We start from the raw sequence: 18,206 nt of genomic DNA, 5'->3' as shown, positions 1-18,206 counted from the left end.
ATTGGCATTGTAAATGCTTATTCTCAACACTGATTTTACGCATATTCATTTACATTGCACACTTCCTTTTTTAATCTTCACTTGTAATATTCTCCACAATAATTCCATATCTCTATTGGTTCTCATCTGAAAGTCTAAACCTCAAGTTTCTGCAGTTTATTCACGCATTTCTTTCTTCAGAGTTTGCCTCTAACCAGCCCAAGCATGAATTTCATCCAATATATTGGGGGAGAAAAGTTGAAAGTAGAAAATGATTTTCTTGCAAAGTGAGAAGCTATCACACGTTTTTTCTAACTCTCGCTGTTACTGGCCGTGCCGTATTGCTTTTAGAACGATTGTGAAAGTCCTCCTGCCCTGTTGCAGCTTGCCGCAGTTCGTCTTCCTGGTGCGTGAACGGACAGTGACATCACAGGGCTGGGTTTTGCAAGCACAACGTTTCTCGCAGAGGCGGTTTTCCACTCCCCGCTTGGCAGAAGGTTTAAAACAAAGAATGTGCAGTTGCCTTGTGTTTACAGGCAGAAGTTACCCCTTGAAACGACTGGATTTAAGCAAACAGACTTCTCCTCAAAGTCGGACGCCCTCGGAATCCCAGAATCCTGCATTAATTTCTTCCAGACCCGCGTGGAGCAGCCATGGGTATCCTGTATTCAGAGGTACGTTCTCATTCTACGTTTGGTGTTTGACTGAAACCTAAAAGCCACCTCGTGAGTGAACCCACACGTTCAGTTAATGAATTCATAAACATGTACATTTTAAATGCGAGCAGTTACCTCTTTGGTTCCTTAAAAAATAATATTTAGAGCCAAGCTGCTGTTTTATTTGTCCTTCCACATGTATATTTTGCAAAGACACGCTGAGGGTGATAACGAGTCTTTCTTGCATCAACGGAAACAGTCTCTGTCTCTATTGCTCAGAAATGTTGCTGACTCTTTTTTTCCTGAGGTACTGAATTTTAAGCATGAAACATTTGAGAGTTAGTCGGTCCGTGTTGCATAGTGCTTTTATTTACCCCGCTGTGCAAAGCCGGGGAATAAGCCGATATGCAAACATGCCGGCCCCTGGAGCAGTTGTGAAAAAAAAGGTGCCTCTTTCGAGCGATGAAAGCGTGCCTCACTCGCTCAACCTACAACGTAGAGACCAAAGTGAACACAATACTAGCGGGCCTCAAGTTTGCTTACGATGGGTGGGGGCGTGTGGTTTTCACAGTGAAAGCACTATGTTTACTGCCTTGTACTTGTTTTGCAGGTGAATGGTTGTTGGTGTCTGCAAAATGCTGTTTTCACGTAGTCCGATAGATACTGTGAGAATGTGTGTGCGGCATTGGTATGTGAAAGGAGTGTGAGCAGTGGCCTGTTTATTCGTTCTTTTAAGATGTGAGGGTGTGAGCAACTGGGAAAGGCGAGGTTCATTCCACTCTGCAAAGGTGGGAGTAGGGGCAGACTACAGAATGAAGAAAAGCGCATCTCATGTCAAGTGAAGAGGAGTGCGTAAAACTCACTATATGCCTGATTGTGTAATGTAAATACGGTGCTATGTAAAGCGCTACAATACCTTCGTGTCGATCGACTTCGCGCTATATAAATATGCACAAAAAAATATATATAACGCAATTAACAGTGAGGTACCCTGAAAAGAGTGGCTTGCGGGTTCCACTGCGGGGGGCAGTCTCGTTGGGATAGTGAGGCCACATAATTGAGCTCTCCGATTGAGTGACCTGTGACCTCGGAAGTTGATCAAAGTAAACTGGCGGCAGTAATCTACCCAGACCTCAGTGAAGAGACTGAAGCTGTTGCAGGTCAACTTGTGTAAAGAAGATAATAGGCTTTAGGTGGCGACCTAATTAGTGAACCTGGTCATGAGTGAAGCACGCGGCAGAGAGCACTGGTAAAATAGGTAAGAACGACTCCTTACGTTTGAAAATTACAGAGGCCGCCGATAGACGGACCCACGTGAATCAACAACACATTTTCGATTTACAGAATTGTTTTGGCAGTCGTACTGGGACTTACTTTTGTAGTACTCTTGCTTCAGGAATAAACATATAGCCCGATAAGAGTCAATGCAACCTACTCATGAATTGGGCCCTAAAACTTGAAAACAATCCGGGGTATTTTCCGTGTGGGATGCTAGATTATTTTTGTACTTTTGGGAGAGGGAAAACTTGGTTTGCCAGTTTCCTAAATTGTGTATGCCAGCAGCTAAACTCAGAGGGCGATGAAAAAAAAAATACAATATTATGGAAGGCAAAATGCCCTCCCAACTCCTTTTATACGACATGGCTATAGATGTTTCTGTACTAATTGCAGGGTTTATAGGTGCTTGGAATAGACAGATCTGTGCTTATTAATACTTTTCATATCCTGTTATGAAGAGTATGTAGTTCTCTCCATCTTTCATTGCACTAATGGGTAACTTAATGGTGGAATTGCTAACGTGTGTGTGTTTGTATGTATGTATGTATGTATGTATATATATATAATTATGTAAAATGTCTCCTCATTGTGGACCAGAGACGTTTGAATCTGTGATTAATAGTTGTTTTCATTGACTTCTGTTGTGGAAAGAACAGAACCGATGCTTATTTCTTTTCATTAATATTTTGGGCCTCATTTTAAGTTCCCTACCTCGTTTAGAGTCAGAGGATCCATGGGGTTTCTGATGACAGAACCTCAGCGGGCTCTGCTGCCAGAAACCCTTAGGGCAGGGCCGCCATTGATGTTTCGGGGCCTGCCATATGAGGTGTGAGAGATATGGAAAGGAAAACAAACAATGGCCCTGACGCAAACTTCTGTGTTAGATATTTGTTTCATCAAACAAAGACTGTCAAGTGAGCCCAAACAAACATGGCACCTGCTCAGCACTTTCCTCTGCTCCCAGTGCACCCACCATGCACGGAGACATAGTGATCCCAGCAGGCTGGCCGGGGCCACTAACTATGGCAAGCTGCCCTCGCTTATCAAGAAGGAATATCACCCCTACACCGTAATATTTTCTTAGGCTTCCAGAATAGCAGTGTCTCATCTGTAAGTCCTTATCCCTAGCCCTGAAGATTTTGCTGAACTCTTCCCTCACTACATTCAGAGAAAATTAAATCACTACCAAAAAACTGATTTTAATGAGTGATTGCTGATGCTTAAGTTTGCAGAATATTAATGTTTTTAATTCATGAGGGCATCTAAAGTCAAGAGATCTCCCCAGGCTCGTAAACTTTAGCAGTATATTCAAATGGAGCCATTTTAGTCCTGCAGAATGTGAACAACAAAACCTTAGTCATAAGCAATTATTTTTTCAACTGGAATTGCTTCAGAAAGTAAAGCATCCAAGGTTTGTGCTTAAGTTATATTAAGCCATTACATTTCTTCTGTAGTAATTATTCAGCCCAGTGTATCTATGACACGAGCTATGAGAGAGACACCACCCTACCCTCCAGGTGAATAATCAAAAAGAAAAAGGTAGACTTAAGCCACACCTTTAACTACAGGCACCTAAGAGAGTATGGGGAGCATGAGGGCTCGGGTTTTAACTTCAGGACTGTAACTTAGATAGTTGTGGCATGCCAGGGTGGTTGTAGGACCTTTTGTGCCCCTGACATAACATTATGTTGCCACTTTTAAAATGGGACTTATTACTTTTATCTATTGTCAGTCTAGTTCTTACTGGTGGCTCATAGGCAGGTCTTAGAATTGTCTTTATATCACTCCAGATTCATGCAATAACCACACTCCATGCTGTCACTTGAAGTGTAAAAGGCCATCTATTAGGACAAGGTTGCAAAAATCACTTCAACTTTATTAAACATTACATAAATGCAACTATACATTCTTTAACATAAACCCCACAGTTTCATCCTCCGTTCGCCATTTTCAAACTCCATCTCATCCTCTTCACTCCTCCCCTTTCTCTCTGACCTCCTGTCACATCCCCATTCTCACCTTCACTTGCCCTCTAAAACATCCTCTCCCGAATTTCTTTTGTTGCTCATTGCATCCCGTGCCCCGCCATCAGTCACGTGTGCACTCTCTCCCCCCCTCCTTGAGGGGTGGATCCACCCGTATGTGACTCACCACCCCTCCAAAGTACCGCCAACCATGGAACCTCCTTAGGACAGTTACCTGCCCCCCCCCCCAGGTCTTGTGCACCTTTTGCCCGTCATCAGTACTCCCTGCGGCACCGTATGGATTTGTTCCACAACTTGCTGACCACATCCCACAATTTCATCATAATATGTTTTCCCGAGCCGCGAAAGGTGCACTCCATAATCCCTGAAATAAAACCGCCTCTTCCTCCTGAAGTCCCACGTGCGCAACCACCTTGATGTCTTTAGCCTGGCAAAAAACCCTCATGGCACTATTTAATTTCCTGCAAGCCTTTTCAATAGCAGTGTGTTTGACCGCCCCCCTCCTTACTCTGCAAGGCACAAACTCAGTCCAAAACAAGCATGTTCCTGAGAAATTCCTCTTTATCACCTCCAGATCCCTGTGTATGTGTTGCAGCAACGTCAGTCCAGACAAACGCACAAGGTCATTCTCTCCGAATTGTATCAAAAGCATATTGGAGCAGCCCCTTCTGTGGTACCAACTTCGTCGAGCATGGAGAGGGCCCCCGATACAATCCCCCTTTTACCCCACCAAAACACCTCATGGTGGCTGCTCCTCAAGGAACCACATTCTGGAACCATTTTGGCTGCCTAGCCAAGACCTGGACTGTATGAATCCAATAAATCAAATATTCCCATATTTTTCTTTGTACTCCTTATTTATACCATGCCTTTTATCAACTTTTCACGTTATTTTAGTCGATTTATTTTACTCATTCATCTGTCATGCTATGAATGATGACTCGAGCACAAGCGGAGCGTACGTTTCCGCATATCACATCTTTATTGGCACCGTCAGTATGCCATTGCTTTGCTGACTTCAGTAGAAAACATTCATAAAAAACCTTAATTGCATTCCATAAAATTCCTCGGATTTGCATGCTTGTCACAATTTATTTTAAACATTACCCTTTTATTCATGTGATTTATCCCCAAATCCACCCCCCCCCCCTCTATTTTACCCACTCTATTCACCCCCCACTGAAACAACCATCTTAAATGCCCTCATTACGTATCCTCTTCACAAGGTGTTATCCCTCCATTACACAAGTCATCCCTTTTATCCTAGCAATCCTCTCTCCACTCACTTCTCTGTTTGAACGGAAGCCTAATCTGCTCCTGCGGGTCTGCCAAGCCATATAGCTCCCTTTTTAATTGCCAACAGGTAAACTTACATGAGTAGCAGGATAAACATTCAGTGAGATTAATAACTGGGGTTCACCTTCTTGACGATCGGGTTCAGGCATGGATTGTTTCATATGCTTGAATCCATGACGAGTGGCAGGTTGGGATACGTAGTCTTGGGTAATTAGACCAGGAAAGAAAGGCATGGAATCCGCACCAGAGTTTAGGCATTGCGGCCGCATACGTAACTGGTCACCTGTTGGCAATTAAAAAGAGAGATATATGGCTTGGCAGACCCGCAGGAGCAGATTAGGTTTCCGTTCAAACAGAGAAGTGCGCTTCGGCACACTGTGAGCATGAAGCGTTGTGGCGGCAGTTGAGAGATCAATGAACTCGAAGTATTATTCTAGGATGTCGGTGCCTTTTTAAAAAAAAGAAAATACGCACGCATGTCACGTTGAGTGGAGAGATGATTGCTAGGAGAAAAGGGATGACTTGTGTAATGAAGGGATAACACCTTGTGAAGAGGATACGTAATGAGGCATTAAAGATGGTTGTTTGAACCCAAGTTCAGTGGGGGGTGAATAGAGTGGGTAAAAATAGAGGGGGGGTGGATTTGGGCATAAGTCACATGAATAAAAGGGCAATGTTTAAAATAAATTGTGACAAGCATGCAAATCCGAGGAATTTTATGGAATGCAATTAAGGTTTTTTTAAAATGTTTTCTACTGAAGTCAGCAAAGCAATGGCATACTGACGGTGGTGCTTGATTTTTTGCTTTGTAGATACCCCTGACGAAGGGAATGTAAATTCCCGAAATGCATTGGGTGATGCCAATAAAGATGTGATATGCGGAAACGTACGCTCCTCTTGTGCTTGAGTCATCATTCATACCATGACAGATGACTGAGTAAAATAAATCGACTAAAATAACGTGAAAAGTTTATAAAAGGCATGGTATAAATAAGGAGTACAAAGAAAAATATGGGAATATTTAATTTATTGGATTCATACAGTCCAGGTCTTGGCTGTGCAGCCGAAATGGTTCCAGAATGTGGTTCCTTCGTGTTATGTTTTCATTGAAAAGCGCAACGGGACAGGGCGCGTACCGAGCTTGCACGCCTACATAAGCTAAAATAGAGAAACATTACGAACATTATGATGACTTTAAAAGAAAAAGTGTGCATCTCACCACTCTTCAATGGCTGCTCCTCAAGCCCAGATTACGTCCATACACTTGTTAGTCGGCATACTTGGCTGCCCAATGTATGAAGGAATGTCCTATGATACAGGTAACCATTTTGGTTCCTGACCCACTCACACATCCTGCAGTATAAAGAGAAAGCGATTAGACCTGCAGACTCCCCCACCCCATCCCTGTTTTCTCCCCCTCCCCCAAGTATTGGCGCACATATCTCTCGCAACATCGTGACCTCCATCTCCCAATCTGTCGACTCCTGCCCCAGGACCACCCCAGCCGGGCTGCCGTTGTTGCAGTGCCAATACGAAAGGAATGCGTTCCAAAGTTCGCTGGTTTCTTGCCCACCTTGCTTAAAGCTAAGCGCAATACTGCCAACAAGTGGAAAGCCACCACACGTCTACCTGAAGCATAGCAAAAAACACCCAATCCTGGCCTACCCGGTGTGTACCCAAACTTCCGCAATTCCTGTACCGGGCACACGTCACTGCAGCCACTCCATTAACCACACCCATCTCCATCTCCTCTCCAGATCCGTTTTAGAACTTTAGAATGACTCAACTAAATCCCCAGCCTCCTCTGATCCAGGTGCACCTCACGATCCACCACCCCCACCCGTCGGGCTGTCCCCAACAATTCTGAAACTCGGGAAGCCCCAAAAAACATCCAATCATCCATAGTCGAAACACCAACACCTCAAATGTATCATAACAGCATACCGGCAAAACCCCCAACAACTAATGCAACAACTCAAACGTAATGGCCTCCCTCTGGGCACCCCCCTTTTGTTCCCTTCCCCATCCCTTCAACATTTCACTCAAAATTTCATCCTGGGCTGGGTTAAAACCCAAATGCAACTTGCCGTAGAAAGAGATCCTGGCTAGCTTGCCCCAATGGTAGTCTGAGATAAACCCTTATCCATGCAACTTAAAACAATATTCAAAACCCCCTGCTCCTTGTCCTGATGTGTAAGGCTCATGACATTCACTACTTGACCCACAAATTCCCCAAATTTGGACCACACCAGTCTGTAGCTCTTCTTTGTGGACTCCGCCAATGGCTTCACGACCAGACCTACCACTCACTCCCCCCAGGCCCAAATGTCGTTCAGCAGCTTGGTCTTGTAGTCTTCCGCTCCGGGCACCAGACTGCGGAATCGCTGCCACTTCAAACAAGACAATGCATCAGCAATGTCATTGTTGGCCCCCAGTAAATTTTTTGCTCTAAAGACCACATAAAGCCACAAACACATCAGCATGAACCTACGTAGAAGCCACAAAACATTCAAATCCTTTGCTTTTTGTCCTTTCACCAGTTCTACTACCGTCATGTTGTCCACATGGAAAAGCACCATCCTTCTTTTTTTTTTTTTTTTTTTTTTTTTTTGGTTCATCACCCCATACGGCCAATGCCACCAGCAGTGGAAAAAATTCCAGTAACGCAATACTCAGGCCCTAGCATACCCCAGTGTGATGGACATTCCTCTGCGCACCATTGCCCGTCCCAAAACAGACCAAAACCCAGAGATACTGCCTCATCTGAAAATATCGGAACCTGCCAGACCGTGTTCTCTTCCACAAAATGCAATGACACGCAATTGAAATCAACCAGGAATTGCCACACTGCCAAATTTGCTATGACCCCCAACAAAATCCTCACCCTGTGGTGCGGCAACACTACCCCTGACACGGCCATGCCCAAGCGCCTGCAAAAAGTTCTTCCCCCTCTCCCCACACTGCATGCAAAGTTCAGAAACCCAGCAGCTTCTGTACAGCTCTCAACTCAATCTTTCTCTCACCCACCACCTGCAGCAGAAAAACCTGGATGTTTTCCACCTTTTCCTTAGGCAGCCGGGCCACCCAGTGCGAGTCCAGATCGATTCCCAAAAAGGTCAATCTGAAACTAGGTTCGGCCATCTTCTCCGGTGCCAATGGCACCCCGAAGGCCTGTGTGAGGCCTTCAAAATGTTGTACGGCTCGTGCTTCCCGGCGAACAAAAAATAGTCCAGGTAATGCGACACCCCCTGGTGACCACTGCTCTTTGTGAATACCCACTGCAAAAATGTGCTGAACATTTAATCAAACAGGGCACAAGAAATTGCACAGCCCATTGGCAGGACTTTATCTACATAGATGGCACCCCCACATTTCATCCATAGCGGTCGAAAGTCTACTTGGTGGATGGGCAGTAAGCGAAAGGCCGATTTGACATCACACTTTGTCAGTTCCACTCCCTGACCACACACCCGTACCAGGCGGATCGCATCATCCACTGAGGTGTACAGCACCCTTAAGTCCTCTTCTGCGATAAAATCATTGACTGACCCCCCCCTTCCGGCCATGATAGATGGTGAATCATCCTGAACTCCCCTGGCTCCTTTTTAGGCACCACAACCAAGGGTGAAATGATGAAGTTCTCCATTGGCCAATCTCGGGTGGACCCTCAATTCTACCCTCCTCAACTTATTTCTTCAGTTTAGTTGCTACTACTTGTGGCAGCTCTTTAGCTGACTTCAGGTTATCTGCCCATCTGCGCCCCCATGTCCCCTGGTATCCTACCCGAAATCCCTCTGTGAATCCCCTCTGTAGTCGCAATGCCGCCTCCTGGTCGGGATAAATCGAGAGCCACAGGCCCATTGCCTCAACTCTCACTGGGGTAGGGGCCCTTTGGTCTAGACTGCCTCCGTCCTGTAGTGGTCTTCCACTGTTCTGCTGTGGTGGCCAGGGTAAAACACAGCGGGAGTGGGTGCCTTACCCCGCACGTGAGGCATTTGTGTTTAAACTTTCATGGGTGCCGGGAGCAAAATCCCTTGTTAATGTTCCAGCAGGCCCCGGTAGTGGGATCTACCAGCTTTGGTGTGAAACCAGGCACTCCTAAACCAAAACCAGACCCTCGTTCCCTGTGGACGCGACTGAAAGGACCGCTAGGTCACTGGTAGGCCGCTGGCAGTATAAGTGGACGCCGAGGATTGTCTGGATGACATCCACTGCATCCAGAGCTCTGAATCAACTCCCTCCCCCCCAAGGTTTATCTGGGTTTATGCTGACCCGAGCTCTAACTTCATCGTAGCTCAGCCAGGCATACCCCCCAAAATACATCTGTGCCTTACGTAGAATGTCCATGTGTTTCTGTAAGGTGATTGCCCTGTCCAGATGCCGCTCACAGTAGATGCTGGCATAAATTAATAAGGCGGAGGTCCAGTTCTCCATGTTGATGGGCACCCTCTGCCTCCTTGTCAACTCCCATTCTTCCTCTTTAACAACCTCCTTTGCCTGTATCTCCCTATGGAGTAGTTTAAAAACGTCAACATATTCATGTTTCCAAATCCTGTTTTTTGTTTTGTCCTACAGATTGGACCCCTATGGCATTGCCACGCCCATGTACGGCAATTTATTGTGATGCTTGTGATCCGCTTTTCCCTTCTTTCCCCTCTGCCTCACAGATGGTGTCTGCCTGGACACCGGCACCCACCAAACACTTCGCGCCATCTGCTACCTTGTCTGTCGCAGGCGCCGTAGCTGCACCTGTGTTTACCATCCCGTGTCCTGTACTACCCCCTCACCCACTCCAACTGACCTGCAGGTCTTCCCTTTCGGACCAGTGTCTCCCCCTTCCCATGCCGCCCACCAATCCCCATTACCTGAGCGCCCGCTATGCGCTGCCTTATCTTTGCTCTTGTTGCTGTCGCTCCGTTGTACTGTGGGTTTCACCTTCTCCTTGGCCGCACTTGCCATCTGTAAGACACCAATTCTGTCTGTTGCATTCCCCGCTGTCCCGGAGCACCTTGCGACCTCATCATCATCTCCTACTCCCTCTTCCCATTCATCACTCTAATCCTCGTAATCCAGCACCAGCTCAGACTCTCCCTCAAAAGCACCACACACAGGCTTCCGCACCCATTTCTTCTTTCCTTGAATAGCTGTGTCCTTCCTCCTAGAGTCCTCCTTTGCTGCTGGACCACTTGCGCGTGCCCTTGCCACAGGGTAGGCCGCTGCGGACCCCCCTACTGCTTTGGGCCAGCATCCCGGGGCCTTCTTGCACCCCGCTGGCATCACCTTCCTACCAGCCTCACTCGCCGGTCTTGCTCTCCTGGCCCCAGGCTGCTCCTACCTGAGGGGTCCTGTGCACCACCGGGCCTCACCGCTGTGCAGGCTGTCCCTTTACTGAGGGTCTGCCGTCAGCAACCAAGACCCACTGGCCCCCACCGCACTGTCCCCCTACCTCTCCTCCCTTCACCCCGGGAATTCCACAGTCGCTCCCTCTCTGGCCTCGCACATCCTAGCCCACCTTTCTTCTGTCTCTTGTATGATGCGGAACTGGTCCTTTAAGGCTGCTTCCAGGTCAAGACCTTCCCATCTGGGCTGCGTGGGGGGCAGGTCTCCATCCCCCCTCCCGTGTCCCTCTAGCCCCATAACCCCCACCAGGACCTGTGCCTGTGGTGCTTGGGAGGCAACCTGGGCTGCAGCCCATCTGGATCGTTTTACTATTGGGCCCAAGTTGCTCATTGCCACATCCTCCCTGTAATTCTCCCTGCCGGGGGGGGAGGGGGACTCCTCAAAAGGTCTAGCAGCCCGCTCCCCCCTGGGGACTCATTCTGTATCATATCAGTGCAGGTGCCTGCCTGCAATGCCGGCTCTGTGTAGGGCAGCCGTGCCTCACCCCCCCCCCCCCGCCCTCCTCATTACTGGACTCTGAGTGCGCTGGGGGCCACGCGGGCGGGTTCTTCCTCCGAGCTTGGCTCACGAAGTTTCCTTCTTTGCATCCCACCCACGGCCTCCGCCCAATTTAGCAGCGGGTGCCGGCTCTGGCAGACATGCCGCCACCACTGCTGCAACCCCCACCCGACGCAGAGCGAGTTGGGCGGCATATTCCAACCCATGCCTGGTCCAAGACGCCGGCCTGAGCAGGTCCGCTCGACCCGCCCAGCACCAAGAGCGCGGCCCACACCGCTTTATTGTCGGGTTCTGCCATCACTGCGCCGACGTCAAGGAGCCAAGTAGGCTTCTACAACCGGGGATCTAGCTGCCTGGGGAAAAAAGAGAGGGTGACATTCACTACGTTTCCCCCTTCCCTACTTGACTAGGACCAACTAAATTAATGTCTCCTACCTACGTTTTATAAACCCACTCCCTCCCGGTGGTGTACTGGTGTCAGGAAGAGGCCGGATACTCCTCTCCTGATAGCTTTTATAGGCTTGCCTACTCCCACCCCTTCCCCTAACTAAACCTCACCCCCCCCCCCCCCCCAACCTTGTCCTTCCGGTATGTCACGAAATGCCCCAAGGGAAGACTGATCTGCGACCCTCAATATCCCCGGGGGCCAGCATTGGTGGCATGAGGGGAGCGAGCTTGTAAATAGAAATGTAACAGACATGACTTTGAAGCAAAACTTACATTTTTAGTTGTAGAGAACGGCTCGGTATAAGAACTGCTTGCTTTTGTCTCCCAGGGAATATTATTCAAGAAGTGTCAGATCAGCTCTGTGCTTTTGGAGTAGGGGATAAACAAGAGCAGCACATAGTCTACTGAAAAAAGTGTATCTGATGGCATTTTGACCAAAGAACAACATCATGAACTTCAATAGGATGCCAAAACAACCCTTGCACAAGGAGCTAGTATTAAACATAGCTATATGATAGAGAGAACATCGTCAGGATGTCCTGTTCCAAGATGGAGGATTATTACTGAGACAGGAGAACCATTCACCAGTTTGGTGTCCTATATAAAAGGCAGCTATGATGTGAGGAAGCCATTTCAGACTGCAGGTGAAGGATCAAGGCAGCCATGGTACATGGACATCAGCTTGAGTGGCAGGAGTTGACCTGAGAAAGGTGAACTAATAGGAACTGACCTGTATTAGGATAAAGACTCCTATGGGACTCTGCATGGCAGATGTATGAGAAGAAACCAGTTGTTCTGTGGTCTACATCTTGGTGGAAACGAGTATGGTAGAGAGCAGTGATGTACAAGGACATCCTTCTGAGCTCCAGAATTATGAAAGAAATGACAGTGTTCTAGAGATCCCATTTCAAGCTCACAATGTCTGACAATAAAGACAAATGATCAATTAATCGGGGGGTTTATAAAGCGTGCTACTCACCCGTGAGGGTCTCAAGGCGCTGGGGGGGAGGGGTGGCGGGCAGCTCCGGGTCATACGAAGAGCCAGGTCTTGAGGTCCTTCCTGAACGTGTGCAGGGTTGGGGAGCATCTGATGCTCACAGAGAGCTCATTCCAGGTCTTGGCTGCGATGTAGGAGAAACTTCTCCCGCCTGCTCTGTTCCTGCGGATGAGTGGGACCTCTGCCAGGGTGAGGTCGGCAGAGCGGAGGTTCCTCTTGGGTACGTGGAAGGAGACTCTCTCGTTGAGGTATTTGGGTCTGATGTTGTTGAGGGACTTGTAGGTGTGGGTGAGGAGCTTGTAGGTGACCCTCTTCTCAACGGGTAGCCAGTGGAGGTCTCGTAGTTGTTAGGTCATGTGTTCGTGGTGTGGTGTTCCGAGGACGAGTCTGGCTGCGGCGTTATGGATTGTTTGTAGTTTGTGTAGGAGGGATCTGTTGATTCCGGCATATAGAGCGTTGCTATAGTCTAGTCTGCTGGTTATGAGCGCGTGGGTGATGGTCCTTCTACACTCTGGGGGGGATCCATTTGAAGGTCTTGCGGAGGATGCGCAGGCAGTTGAAGCTGGTGGAGGCGACGGCATTGATCTGGCGGTTCATGGAGAGGGAGGAGTTGAGGATGATGCAGAGGTTTTGTGCGTGGTCTGTAGGGGTGGGTGGCTTCTCGAGGACGGAGGTCCACCAAGTGTTGTTCCAGGCGGAGGTGCAGGGACCGAGGATGAGGACCTCGGTTTTCTCTGAGTTGAACTTCAAGCAGCTGTCTTTCATCCAGGCTGCAACGTCCTTCATTCCTTTGTGGAAGCAGAGTCTGGTGTCTTCGGGGTTCTTCATGAGCGAGAGGATGAGCTGGGTATCGTCGGTGTAGGATACTATCCTGAGCCCATGCTGTCTGACGATGGCGGCGAGGGGGGCCATGTAGATGTTGAAGAGCGTCGGGCTGAGCGATGATCCTTGGGGTACTTCGCAGATGATGTCAGTGGGTTCGGAGAGGAAGGGAGAGAATCTGATCCTCTGGGTTCTGCCGGAGAGGAAGGACTGGATCCAGTCCAGGGTTACATCCCTCTATCCCTGCGTCGTGTAGTCTGGCTACGAGCGTGCGGTGAGAGATGGTGTTGAAGGCTGCGGAGAGGTCTAGGAGGATGAGGGTTGTGGTGTGTCCCCGGTCAAGTAGTAGGCGGATGTCGTCCGTAGCGGCGAGGAGGGCGGTCTCGGTGCTGCGGAATCCAGATTGTGAGGGGTCAAGTATGGAGTTCTCTTCCATGAAGGTGGTCAGCTGGGCATTTACGAGTCTCTCGATGACTTTGGCCGCGAAGGGGAGGAGAGAGATGGGATGGTTGTTTTTCAGGTCAGTTGGGTCGGCTGTTGGTTTCTTGAGAAGGGGTTTAACCTCCGCCCACTTCCAGTCGTCTGGGAAGATGCTGGATCTGAAGGAGGCATAGATGGTCCATCCTAGTTCGGGTGCGATGGCGGCCCTGTGGAATATGTGCGGCAGGCATGGGTCCGTTGGGGCCCCTGAGTGTGTGTTCTTCATGGTCGCGGTGATGTGTTTAATGGTGGTGGGTTTCCAGGTTGTGAGGATTAGTTTGTCTGCGGTAGCTGAGGAGGGGTGGTGTCTGGCATCTGTTCGCTGAAATTGTCGTAGAGGGTCTGGATCTTCTGATGGAAGTAGGAGCTGAGCTTGTTGCAGAGTTCCTGGGAAGGAGTAACGTCTGTGGCTTCGCTGGTGAGCTGCTGTATGACGTTGAACAGTTCCTTTGCTTTGGCCGTGTTGGTCTGCACTTTGTCTTTTATGAAGGTCTGTTTGGTGTCTCTTATGTGCTGGTGGTATTCCTTCTAGGCGCTTCTGTGGTGGTTTCGTGCTTCAGTGGTTATCAGGTTTTGCCAGGTTTTCTCTAGGCGTCTGCATGAGCGCCTGGCTTCTTGGAGTTCTGTGGTGAACCTAGCAGCCTACAGAGGGTGAGATTTGGCGGTGTTGCGGAGGGGAGCGAGTTTGTCGGTGCAGCGAGAGACCCAGTGGTGGAATTCTTTGGCTGCGGAGTTGATGTCGGTAGTGGCGTTAGGGGGGGGGGGGGGTCTTGGAGGAGGGTGCTGTTGAGGTGTTCCTTTGTGACTTTGCTCCAGTTCCTTCAAGGCGGGTGAGGGGCGGGTTTGGGTGCAGTGGTGGCGTTGAAGGTGAAATGGATGCAATGGTGGTCCGTCCAGTGGGGCTGGGTGGTGTGACTGAAGCGGATGTTAGTTCCTCCTGCGAAGGTTGGGTCGTGGGTGTGTCCAGCTCTGTGGGTGGGAGTGTTGACCAGCTGTTTCAGTCAGAGGTTGGCGAGGTTATCGAGGAGAGTGGTGGAGTGTGGGTCGTTGCTGTTGTCGAGGTAGAAGTTAAGGTCTCCGAGTAGGACGCAGTCCATGGAGGTGATGGCGTGGGGTGCGGCGAGCTCGGCGATGGTGGTAGTGGACTCCGTGCGTGGTCCCGGCAGTCTGTAGATGAGGGTGCTGCGTAGCGTGGTCCTGGGGCTTTTGGATGTGTGGAGGTGTTCTGTGTTGGAGTGGGTGTAATTGGTGCTGGAGGTGGAGAGCCGGAGAGGGGTCTTGTGTGCGATGGCGAGTCCTCCTCCTGGGCGGTGGGGGCGGTCTTTTCTCTGGATTTTGTAGCTGTCGGGGATGGCAGTGGCGATGTCAGGACCAAAGGTGGTGTTGGTCCAGGTTATAGTGAAGAAAGCGATGTCGGGCGAGACACGTTGAACAAGAAAAGTTATTCTGCCACGGAGATATATATCTAAATTAACCACTGTTCGCGGAATTCATACATGGCTGCTCCAGTCGAGTGGAGTCATTTGCAGCCTAATACCTCTACCCAACTACCTCCAGGAGTGTGAGAACAGTAGCAGTGGGTAAGGTCTCTGATACATTGATTGAAATACTGGCAGCTGTACCACTGGTTCTCAGTTTCCCTTGGGGTGCCGGCAGTAATCCCACTGACAGCAAGCGATGCTCATTGGGAGGCTTCCACTTTGGATGCCCTCTAGCCTCTCTTCTGTGGTCTTTTAATGTGTTCGCACACCGGTACTGGTGAGGCCCAGCAAGCCCCTATACACAGCAGGGCTCTGTTGTGTCTACATTGATCACTGCCTGAAGTAAGAGCATCTTATGGGAGAGTTACGACTAGCTAGTGTCAGAGCTCTTCTGGTTCTGCAGTCTAGCGGTGGATTTCTGCACCATTGTAGGCAGGGGAGTAACTCATTTGTACACTGAATTCTCTCATGCAGATTAGGCAGGCAGGCTGTGAGACTACTTTGAAGTTGAGGCAATTTTAGTAGAAAGACAGCATAAAAAAGCTATTTTGTGCTTACAAAATTGTGAGTCTCCCGCTTGAAGTGAGTCAGTTTGCATGAATGCGCTGTCATTTGCTGTCTTACATTTCGGCCTGCAGCAACACAAATGTATGCAGGTCTTAAATGCCTGGTCTCACTTGCTATAAATTTGGTACCTTTGTTTGCTAGTAACTGCTATTACCTTCATTTTACATCCTTGTTGGAAACTGTTGGGTGTGCTTTGTTTTTAGCAGCAAGGCCATTTATGCTGACTCAGCAAGTTACTCAGCATTCCAGACCAGGTAATAACATAAGAACAAGGGAGGAACTTCTGTTTCCTTTTGATCACCTGGGCGTGCATGCCATTTTAAACATTAACTTACTCTGTATGCGTATGCTGCTTTTAAAGATACATTTTAAATTTTACTACATACTTCAAACATTTTAGAAATTAAATTATACTTAAATCAAATAGGCTCAAGAGCAACAGACATAGGGATTAATCATGTATTATGCTATACATATGAAAAGAAGGTAAAATTGTTTTACCTCCAAATATTTTCCAAGAATATGTCTCTATTCTTATTGTCCTATTGGTAATATGTGAAAAAAAACAAATGGTCTGATTCACAATGTGCTTTGGCCTTATAGATGCAACTTTGAAAAGCAAAAAGGTGATCTGTGGCTGGAAATTGCCTGATACTTATTGAATGCATAAAGATCAGCAGACTGAGATCCAATCTGATTTACTCTTGTTGGGTGATCCGTCAGTTTTTCAAATTATCAGTTCGAGTAAATCTGCGATCAAAGGAAGGACAGGGGATGTTCCTTGATGGTTTCCCAACACAAAGTTGTTGAGCACCCACAAACGTATAAGTTTGTGGGTACTGATTAACTTTTTGCAACAATTCATATTATAGGGAAAGTTACTCCTTTGAAGGCCGGGAGCAAGCAGCCCTTTCTAGACTGGGAATGGTAGATGTTCACCCCAGATTTCTTGAATGTGTAGCAGAAAGGGTTTCTTTATAAGAACCAATGTCTTCTTCCCTGTGGAGAAAAAAACATAAAAACATGCCCTTGTTCACATTTCCATTAAGCATACTCCAGCGGAATGTCTGCCATACAGACACTACACTGGTAACTATAATTTATCACAAGCATGCTAAAAAATCCACACTTTCCTTTGATTCCCATGAAATGCTCATTGGTATTCTTTGAATGCTGGAAATTTTCTAAACCTACACAAACCAATTTGCAAGTTTATGAAGCATACCTGTATGCTTCTTCTGTGACCTAGGCCTCACATTTTGGGATGTGTGCACAGCACTCGATTGCTCTATAGTCAGGTTTGTATTTTATAAGACACAGAGCCACAAACATATTTAGGCTGATACATATTTTTCCTTTTATTAACACCACCACTCTCAGATTTATCTAGTCATAAAATGAATTCTAGTCACCTTTGTCTTTTCACGATCAACATTAAGGTACATTTAATGAACTGAGTAGCAACACAAGAACCTACCAACCCGGATTTGCCCATCTCATATACATGCTCACCTAGTAGCTTAGTTATTTAGAATTACATTTTGAAAGATTTTTGTACCACTTCCAAAGTTGTCTTTTGGAATTTGCCCTATTTTGCCTAAACCTTGCTTCTGGGCATCTAATTGGGTCCCCGATTAACAGTCCAGAGATGTAGGTAGGTAGGTAGGTAAGCAACCTATAAATATTTTTTCATTTGGTTGCTTAGAGATGTCTTTTATATTTATTTATTTATTTATATAAAATATACATATATTTTTTTTTTTCACTTAAAAAACCATAGGTTTCACACACGTTATAGTTAGGAATTAACATTTAAAAAACCATAGGTTTCACACATGTTATAGTTAGGTGGACACTTCACTCGTAAAAAACCAATGAAATTCCCCCGTTATAGTTAGTTCAGATAACTATAACTCACGCGCCCGCAATCCACTGCTCATGACGTCACATCACTCATGACATCACTGATGACATCATCCTTGTGATAGTGGCGGTCGCGCAAGTTATAGTTATCTGAACTAACTATAACGGGGGAATTTCATTTTTTTTTATGAGTGAAATGTCCACCTAACTATAACATGTGTGAAACCTATGGTTTTTTAAGTGAATTTGCAAGGTTTTTTAAATGCTAAGTTATGTATGTATTATTATTATTTTTTTTTTTTTATTGTTTTTCACCGTGCGCGCACCCCGCGATTTAAAAAAAAAAGTGTTTTTACCCTTCGGCTAGGGGGTCAGGAACTCTCTACACTGCCCCCTTTTCACGTTTGCCACCTCTCTTTTTCACTCTCGCACCCAAAACAAACAAAGTGGCGGCCGA

The 18,206-nt window shown here is 47.4% G+C and overlaps 1 protein-coding gene across 1 annotated transcript in view; it reads left to right on the top strand.

The window, feature by feature from the left end:
* The first annotated feature begins 384 nt into the window (after positions 1-384).
* The window catches only part of ANKRD22 (ankyrin repeat domain 22), a 194,593-nt gene continuing 176,771 nt past the window's right edge, over positions 385-18,206 (top strand). Inside the window, exon 1 of the mRNA XM_085605692.1 lies at positions 385-653. Within this exon, the coding sequence (XP_085461818.1) occupies positions 633-653 (21 nt within the window). The 5' untranslated portion in view covers positions 385-632. The remainder of the gene's footprint in view (positions 654-18,206) is intronic.

The sequence above is a fragment of the Triturus cristatus genome, chromosome 1_2, assembly GCF_964204655.1.
Source record: "Triturus cristatus chromosome 1_2, aTriCri1.1, whole genome shotgun sequence".
Lineage (NCBI taxonomy): Eukaryota > Metazoa > Chordata > Amphibia > Caudata > Salamandridae > Triturus > Triturus cristatus.
This window is presented reverse-complemented; position numbering and strand designations above follow the sequence as displayed.